This window comes from Toxotes jaculatrix, chromosome 2, assembly GCF_017976425.1.
Source record: "Toxotes jaculatrix isolate fToxJac2 chromosome 2, fToxJac2.pri, whole genome shotgun sequence".
Classification (NCBI taxonomy): domain Eukaryota; kingdom Metazoa; phylum Chordata; class Actinopteri; family Toxotidae; genus Toxotes; species Toxotes jaculatrix.
In genome coordinates, this window is record NC_054395.1 from 15,754,485 (window position 1) to 15,763,993 (window position 9,509).

Sequence of the window (9,509 nt, forward strand, 5' to 3'; positions counted from 1 at the left end):
AACTAACAACCCTCTGTTCAATGGGGTGGGTGGGGTTATGTGAAGGACTTTTTCTTGACCGGGGACAGTAACTTCCTCTGGTCTCTGGTGGTTGCCTAGTTACTACAAAGTGGCAAATATATTTCCCAAGATGAGTATTTCCCAAGCGTATAAGAGTATTTCCCTAAATGTCTAAACGTTTACTGAATTATCCCCAAGTCTGTCACCTTCTGGAAACCAGAGAGTACCACCCTGTGTGACAGGCTCTTTCTGGTCCTACACCTGCCATCAACCATACAGGTGAAATAGTTGGAGGCAGCTGTATCCATTGGAGAGCTGAGAGAGTTGGTGATCTATAGCATGCTGCTGTCAGCCAGTTTGAAATATTTTCCCCATAACCAAGGGTAGAGGTGGCCTAAAGGTTAGAGAGGAGGCCAGTGGATGGAGAAATGTGGGTGTGGAAAGTGGAAAACCAGAGCTTGACCCTCCGTCATTACCATCACTGAGGTTCTCCTACCTAAACTGTTCCAGTGAAGCTGCTCAGTGGCCAGCAGATCAGACCGTGGTTGCACTGGGCAGCATCCACATGTGAAAGAGTTTAACTGTGCAGCGTTCCTGCTAAAGAGAGGCTTCCTCTCAGAGAAACTTCCCTCAATAAAAAAAAAAAAAAGAGCCCTTGCTGACGTTACTTTATAACATGAGGCAGCCTGGGTGCCGTTGGTGTGAGTCAGAGTGAATGAAATCTTGTTTGCTGATTTATTGGTCTCACCTCGCTGCAAATTTTTGAGGAACTGGCAAAATATGAGCTCCTCCCTCTAAGCCCTTTGGCACTGAAAATCTATCGCCTGTTAAGGAGAAAATAACTGATTTAAATAATCATTTTCATTGCTATGATGATGACGACAAACGTAAATGTTCAGTATTCAGACCATGCACAGTTTAGACAGCCTTTTAATGCACTATGTCCATTAAAAAAATATCCCCGTCTTGTTGCCTCTGCTGAGCTGCTCTAAACATAAGACCTATTTGCTCCAGTGGAGCTGCTTCAGTGACTCAGACTGTGGTTTTAATGGGCAGCTTCCAGGTGTGAACGTGTGCAACTGTGTGAGCAGGGTGTTCCTGGAAAGATCCTTCATGCTCAATGGACCGTGGTCAAAAAGGTAAATGAGGACTTAAAATCCAACAGTTTTTTCTGTACAGTGGCTTTCCCTTTATCCAGAGGACTAAACCAACAACCTCTATGTCCCCACACATGCAAAATAATTTGGGTCAGTGTGAACAAACAGATAACAATTTTTCAACACATCAACTTGCTTCTGAATAACACAACTTCCTCAGTTGTCTGAGTCTGCATGCTTTGTGTAATGTGTTAATACCTGGAAATTTGTATTATCATCACAGACAGATGAAAGATGACAATGTTAATCATTTATCACTTTGACTTACTTGCACAACACATTAAACCAGTCTATACAAACAGTTCAATGGCACCATGAAAGCCATTTGACTGTCACAAAGAGAAAAAAACATGTGGTTTTTGCATCCTGTTCACTCCAGGACCTTTTTCATGCAGGTGCAGAAAAAGAAGCTACACTGACATGCATGCACATACTGAAAGTAGTTTAAAAGATTAATAAGTACCCCAACTCTGTCAGTCCATTTATGTTTAAACGTACCACCACCTGATCACCAGAAGGGCATCCAGGGAGCGCAGACCTCCACAAAGGCCAATGTCAAATAACAGACACCAGACTTCAGGGAAAAAAATTTAAATTCATAGGAAATGATCCAGATCTGCCCCAAAATTAAACTGGCCCATCCCACCACCAATTTTTGAAACAAAAAAAAAAAAAATATATAAACATGCTTCAATGTTAACAAAAAAAAAAAGCAAACAAACAAATATTGCACTGAATAAGGGCAGATTGTGGGTGTCAAGACCGTTGGAAACAGTCTCGAAAACATTCTCAGCTGATAGTGGAAGATGTGTTGCCTTTGAAAGGATGTAAAGCAACACACACACTCAGCAGTTTATTATTTGCTCTACTAAGTGTGAACACTTAGAAACTACACACTGTATGAACCTCTTCACCATTGCCAGTATTTGTTTATGTGTATTTATGCATGTGTTTATTCAGTGTACACACTACATGTCGTGTATGAAAATGATTGTGCGTATAAAGGCACATAAACAGGTATGACTGTTCACACTTTCACAGTTTTCTAGATTTTTTTTTTTAATTGACACTTTAATTTAAGTGATATAGTTGTTTTGTGCGCTTTTGATTTGATTTCCTCACTGCTTTTATTTTCACGTCCAACAGACCTTCACAATCCCTATATAGAAGATCAAATCACTTATTCTCATGGGTGGTAGAGGCTACTGTATATACTGGATGAAAAGTCAAAGTACCAGCAACCATATGGTTTGAAATGACTTTTTAACTGCGCTGTCAACACACATAATCAAAACTAGCTTAACCAGTAGGTTCTTGGGGCTTTTATTCTGACGACACACTTCAAAAAATTGCAAGAAGAGAACTTTGTTGATAAATTCTCATCTGACTCTTGAAAATACAAGAGGCCACTGTAAAGGTCAAATTTAGGATCTCTGTGATGATAGTGTCCTATCTGGGGAACTTGGGCAGTCACCTGTTGTTAATATTGTCCTATATTTGAGCTGTTGTAACCAAGATAAAGCTAAGTTTCTTTGCGCTATGATGACAGAATCCAGCTTTTTGTTTTTTAATTTGCTATACTCCCTTGTTTCCTCTTTTCGGAGGGCATCACAGGAGTGTACATACAAACTGTAGCTGAACTGTACATGTCAAGCTCATCATATGTGGCCTTTAAATTACTAGGCTTGTTCTTAGCTGGTACAATTACATTGCTTAAGTTCCCAAGACCTTAAAAACTATTATTGTCCTCAAGGCAAAGATGAACCTGGTGATTTACGAAAGAAAAAGAGGGCTTTGGGTAATTTCTAAGTGCTGGTGTATGCAGGTTATCAAACCTGAGGCCCCTCGATGATCTCAGATTTTGTGGCTATAGAAAACGCTGTCCCATCACTTCACCCATTGAGAGCAGCTCTGTTTTCTCCACCTGGATTTGTTTAACACAGGATATATCAGCCTCTAGGCATTGATACCCAAACACAAAAACAACTGGTATCCATCAAGTGTGGGTCATAATGAGGCCATAAACTCCAGTCCAGAGAGGAAGGAACAATGAGAGTCTTAAATCAAGATGAGTCCTTTGATCTCTCTGTAATTTAATCAGGTCTGCGCACACACTCAAGCACACACACAGGTTTGTATCACTATATTTACAAAGACTCTCTCTGACTAGATTTGTGTCTTCATTGCAAACTCAACTCACCTTAGACTTTGATTTTAACAATAGTGAACAAGTCAAATTCCACTCCTCAATTCCACTCAAACTTAACCTTAATTCCAAATTTAACCCTACATTAAAAGAGTAATTCAACATTTTGGGAAATATGCTTATTCACTCTTGTGTCTGTCCCACTAAGATAAGTCTACAGCCAGGAAGCTAGTTAGCTTAGCTTGGCATGTAGACTAGGAACAGGGGGGAAATAGCTAACCAAGCTCTGTCCAAAGGTGACAAAATCAAAATCAGCTGACCATCATTTCGTCCTAAATATATACTCACTTAAAGACCAGCGAACCTTTTTTCACTTTCTCTAATTTTTATGTTCATAGGAAGACATGTGCTCTTTTAGGCAAACAGGTTAATCACACACTCACGCACTCCTGAGTTTGACAGCTCTGGCATTTGGAGTTGAGGTGTTGGGCATGTTACAACTAGTGAGCCCGAGCAGGTGATACATATCATATTATCCTATTATTTACTATCATTGGCTCTCATGTTTGTTTGTTTTTTGTTTTTGCTTTTTTCATCAGCAGGCATCCGGATTTTATCAGAATGACTCACAGCTTCACCAGCAAAGTGATGATGTATCACGGTTTCCTGTGAAGGAAACTGCTAAATTCTCTTAAACTTCCTAAGTTAGTCAGCAATTGTCTGTAAAAGCTGTAAGAAAGTGCTGGGCAGAAACAACAATGTTACCAGATGTTAGATGCAGAGGGACAGGCTTGCTCTACCACAGAAAGGCAACAAGACAGGTTGTATTCATGTCTACACACACACACTGTCCTTTAAGATATTCCAAAGTCAAATAAGAGACTGCAACTTTTGTCCTCCAGGTGGAAAATAAAGGATTTCCTTTGCGTATTTACCTGACATTACCTACAGCCTGAGAATGTTTTTTTTTTTTTTTTTTTTTTTTTTTTAAGCTGAGATAAATTTTAAACTCAAGCCTTATTTTAAAAATAAATTTCAGATTAGAGTGTCACATCGATCAGTAAGAGCTGTGTTCCTGTCACTTTGGGGCTTCTGAGAAGAGCTCTGGGCGTTTTCAGGCGAGGTTTCAACACCTCCCTTCTCTCGCAGTTTAAATTCAGAAAGAAACCCTCTGAGAGGTGTCAGTGCCCTGTGCGAGGGAACAGAGGCGCAGCGATGGAGTTTTTCTCTGCGTTCGTCTCCGCCGTTTTGGTCTGTGCTGTCAGTGCTGGGATTCCTCATGATGGGATACACTGGACATACACGGGTAGGCTATTTGAGTTCGTAATATCACATATTTTCTCTTACATAAATTTAGTTTCATCCAAAGAAACGCGAAAAGTGAGAAAACTGGACTGATTTTCAAGGTGTTGGATGCGTAAAACTTGCGTGACGACCTGTCCAATGAGCATTTCTTTTGGTATATAACAGACAAAGACGTAGCAATTGAAATGCATTTTCCCAAGTTGTTTAAAGATTTATTTGAGGATATTATCATTATTGTTTGTCGACATTCAACAGAGCCATTTGGTTGCTGAGTCTTCTGGCACAGATATTTGCCAAATACTTGGGATAACCGCTGTCAGACTATGGTTACAGCGAGAGCTTGTGAAGACAGTCAGCGCAGCAAATTATAAGGTGTTTACAGCGCGGCTAGATTTAATATTTGGGATTTAATACTACAGGAAAATACACAGCAGCTGCATCAGTATCCAGTTGAGCAAGTCCTGTGCGTGCCAGTATAACCAACAACCTGTGAGCAGTTTTTAATCCTCCACAAACAAGGGCCAATATATACAGTAGCAATGGTCGGAACAGGGTCATCCCCTGCGTAAATTTATCACAGTCCAGTGCCATTTTTACTAAGCAGGTGATTTTTTTTTTTTTTTTTTTGTTACAATGTGATAATAGTTTTCGTTTTCTAATTTTCTCGCCACAGAGGGAGCTTTGGACCAGATGCACTGGCCAACCAAGTACCCTGCATGTGGTGGTAAGAAGCAGTCACCGATTGATATCCAGCGGCGCAACGTGAGACACAACCCAGACATGTTACAGCTGGAGCTCAGCGGATATGATGCCCAGAAAGGGAACTTCCTCATGTCCAACAACGGGCACACGGGTAAGAGAAGCCAGCAGAATGAAAATGCACAAATTTCTCGACCTTAGTATTAACTTTGTTTAAAAGGACCAGGAGTTTTTAATGCAAGCCGTTGAACTATATTTTTCAAGGTTTCTTTCCTGCCCATCAAGGAGCCACAATTAGTACATTCTTAAAAGTTTCTGAAGTAATGCATCTCAGTGAACATCAAATTTGCACAATTTTCGCTTTTCATCATTGTTGCATGCTGCTGATCTGATTTGATAGGTCAACACTGCACTACTTCACATCAAAAAGAACTTTTAAGATAAAAGATAACTAAAAGATACCATGTTCATTGTGGCTGATTACACAATCCACCACGATGAATATGCTTGTTCACTGTGGTGGATCACACAAATCAAACAAGTTCAAGGAGTCTGCCACTTGATGTTCATGTTATATGGAAACAAACGGAAATCAAGGGCTGCCTGGAATGCGGTAAAATATATTTAAGTAAACTATTAGTGACTTTTGTGGTGCCTGATTTGTGTTTTCTTTGATTAAACCACTTAAAAATCTCAACATCTTTATGTTTCCATCAGTTCAAATCGACCTGCCTCCAACTATGATGATCACCAAAGGGCTCCCAGGAACATACACAGCTGTCCAGATGCACTTGCACTGGGGCGGCTGGGACCTGGAGGCCAGCGGATCAGAGCACACCATAGACGGCATCCGTTACATGGCAGAGGTTGGCTTTAGAAAAGATTTGGAGTTTTGGTGTTTTAGTTTAGTTTAGTTAGTGTTTTAGTGAAGGTTCTCCTTAATAAACAACGACAGTGTCTAAACCGGCTTTGCAACACAAGCTGGTGCATCACTGCACTGATGACAGGCCTTTAATGCACAATGCAAACATCCTTCTTACATTAAAGCCTGCAGCTATTAAATGTTACAGTAAACATAATTTAGAACTTATCAGGAAAACTGCATTTGTAAAGAAATGATTACACTGCCTCAGTTCACTCCCACAGTGTAATTCATAAGTATATGTTGCATGGACTGTATTTTGTTAATAAGGAAACCAGATCTGCCTTTTATACATCTTTTAATTTGGAAATCAATCCTGACCCTCTCCTGTGATTCCATTTCTGAGCATTTTATTTTGTTTTCAATGAAATATTTTTCTACTAATGCTTTGACATAATATAAAGTTGATCAGCATTTGTATTGTTGTTAGATGCTTCATTGAAAAGAGTTTTACATTTAGTAGGTCATTGGGTATATTTTGGCGTCTAACCTGTTATGCATTGTCTTCCAGCTCCATGTTGTCCATTACAATTCTGACAAGTACAAGAGCTTTACTGAAGCCAGAGATAAGCCAGACGGGCTGGCAGTACTTGCCTTTATCTATGATGTACGTAAGCCACAAAAACTTTTGTTCCCCTTCCTCTATGTTCTTCTTTGTCTGACCGCCAAGTTGATCAACATCTACACAGGATGGCAACATTATTTCAAGTAAATGACCATCAGTTCCTCTATAGGAACTTTACAAAGAGGAAAAAGTCTGTGTAATGAAAAATGAACATCTGCCAAACGGCCCAGTGCCCTTTGAAGTGTGTGTGACACTTTGTTTCGGTCATCCTGCTGGGTTAAAGGCTCTATCGAGCATTCAGATGCGTGCCAACATATTGAGTGAGTGCTTGTTTCCAGAGGAATGCTCTGGATCTCAGGCAGTCAGGGGCTCTCAGCTGTGAGAGGTCATCGCTGCAGCAATGCCACTGCTGGCAGCTGCTGTGACTGTGACACAGAATTAGAGCCATCTGGGCAAACTCATTTAATAGCAAATGATTCAGATTCACTGACGTGGAACTTTGAAGGGAAATTCTTTGGGTGGATGCCATATATTGCTCCCATTGTTGCTTCCAACTGAAGTGGTTCAGATAATCAGGCTGAACTTTTGACTGTTTAAAACCTGTCTGATCATCTGGCTACTCATGTTTCTGCCCGTCTGACCTTGTTGTAGCAGCGTCTCAGTGTTCTCAGATCTTACAAATTACGGTGGTGAATACAGCGTCATCTTTTAAAGCAAAAAACTGAGTTCAGGGTTCAAGTTAAAAAAAAATTTGTTTTCGACGAACCTTTAAGTTTCAAGTTTGACTCATTTTTTTGTTTCTTTCCAGGACGGCCATTTTGAGAACACTTACTACAGTGATTTCATCTCCAACCTGGCCAAAATCAAGTATGCAGGTGAGTTACTGCTGCACCACACAGGAATTTAAAGGGCCCTGTGGAGTTCTCTTATAATAAAAAAGAAAAGTTATATTTATAGTCAGTGCTACTCACCAAATGTGACTCTCGTGTGACACTGACAGGTCAGTCCATGAACATATCGAGCCTCGACGTGCGCTCCATGCTCCCCGAGAACCTCAACCATTTCTTCAGATATCAGGGCTCCCTCACTACTCCACCCTGCTACGAGAGCATCCTCTGGACTGTGTTTGATACACCTATCACTCTCTCACATAACCAGGTACGGCAGACAGAAGGTGCTTTGCTTTAGAAATGAGAAATTAAAAAAAAAAAAAAGAAAAAAGAAAGAAACAGGCACATTTACAAAATTATGTCTTGCTATGTCATAAGTGTCTCTTCTTCTCTGTTGTCCTCAGATCAGGAAACTGGAGAGCACTCTGATGGACATGGACAACAAGACCCTGTGGAATGACTACCGCATCGCCCAGCCTCTCAACCACCGTGTGGTGGAGTCTTCTTTCTTCCCACGCCTTGGGAAAGGAAGTATGTAGCTGTTTTTAACGGAGTGATTACACAAAAGGGATATATCATTGATTCCTTGAAAATTATGTGAGGCATTACCAAGGCCTGAGTCCAATCCTTGTCACTTTCAACCAGATTTTTTTGTTGTTGTTGTTTAGCATTCTGTCGGCAAGATGAAATTGAATCCAAGCTCCAGAAGATCGAGGGTCTGATAACTTCTCTTGGAAAGCACGTGCATTCAGGTAAGTGAGCGGTCGGTCATAAAGACTGCTAGAGATGGCCAAATGTGAAATGAAAGATCTCATATTTATTTTCCAGCGTTTGTCTTTTTCTTACTTATTCCCCATAGGTGGACACCACATCTCAAGACCTTCCCGATATGGTGAGTGCTTTGTTTTCATTCTGACTGAATTTGAGATTTAACTGTTGTTTGTTTCCAGTCTGATTTGTGTCTCTTCTGTCTTCCTCAGAATCTCGCGCTCTGTTTCCTCTGGTGCTCAACTTCCAGGAGAAAAATGCTGGTAGTTATGCTCTGGCTCGCCTCAGCCATCCTATGGACCTGGACTCCTTCACTGTCTGCATGCACGTCCAGCCTCAGGGCGAGGGCATCCACACTGTCCTCTCCTACTCCAGTAATGGCAATGACAACGAGCTCATGATCTCCATCGGTCAAGACAGAGATGCGACAGAAGTGGGCCTCTGGATTGGCAACGAGTTCGTCAACCTGCCGCACAACTTCAGGTCCCACGAATGGTCCAACTACTGCATGACCTGGTCCTCCCACACCGGTGGCGCAGAGCTGTGGATCAACGGCATGGTGGGAGAGCAGCGATACTTGAAAAGTGGTTACACAGTCAGCCCTGGTGGCGTGTTCATCCTGGGCAAAGACCAGGACGGATATCTGGGCATCTCTAACGCAGATGCCTTTGTGGGTAAGATGACTGATGTCAACGTGTGGGACTATGTGCTGACCACAGCAGATATCCGGAACCAGATGTTATGTGAGAGGAACGGCACCATGGTGGGAAATGTGTTCAGCTGGGGAACCACCTCACTCAGTCTGTATGGGGGGGTGCAGCTGGACAGTCAGTACAGATGCTCCTGAAAAGTCTCAGCTGCTTTTGTTTGTATGAGATTTTGCAATAAACCAAAATATCATTGCTGATGGTGGGATTTAACACGACAAATGTGATGAGGGATAAAATGTTTTTCAGGCACCTGTAAGTCCATTTTTAATGCAAACTGTATTTCATAGCTTCAGCCCTTGTATTGTATTCATATCTCTGTGTCATAAATAAAGGCTTACAAGTGACTC

General features: G+C 41.3%; 1 protein-coding gene across 1 annotated transcript; it reads left to right on the top strand.

Moving 5' to 3' along the window:
* The first annotated feature begins 4,455 nt into the window (after window positions 1-4,455).
* On the top strand, window positions 4,456-9,506 carry ca6 (carbonic anhydrase VI). Its single transcript, XM_041051395.1, has 10 exons — window positions 4,456-4,609; window positions 5,282-5,461; window positions 6,025-6,173; window positions 6,741-6,836; window positions 7,603-7,669; window positions 7,795-7,952; window positions 8,089-8,215; window positions 8,353-8,436; window positions 8,544-8,576; window positions 8,665-9,506. Exons 1-10 carry the CDS (start codon window positions 4,519-4,521, stop codon window positions 9,297-9,299), a joined length of 1,620 nt encoding a protein of 539 aa, XP_040907329.1. The 5' UTR covers window positions 4,456-4,518; the 3' UTR covers window positions 9,300-9,506.
* The last annotated feature ends 3 nt before the right edge of the window (window positions 9,507-9,509 follow it).

What these genes read in the sequence shown, in the direction of transcription:
- ca6 (XM_041051395.1), top strand. Translation starts at nt 4,519, where the DNA reads ATGGAGTTTTTCTCTGCGTTCGTCTCCGCCGTTTTGGTCTGTGCTGTC. An exon ending in TACTTGCCTTTATCTATGAT is followed by an intron (nt 6,837 to 7,602) that starts GTACGTAAGCCA and finishes GTTTCTTTCCAG; the next exon opens with GACGGCCATTTTGAGAACAC. An exon ending in GGCCAAAATCAAGTATGCAG is followed by an intron (nt 7,670 to 7,794) that starts GTGAGTTACTGC and finishes TGACACTGACAG; the next exon opens with GTCAGTCCATGAACATATCG.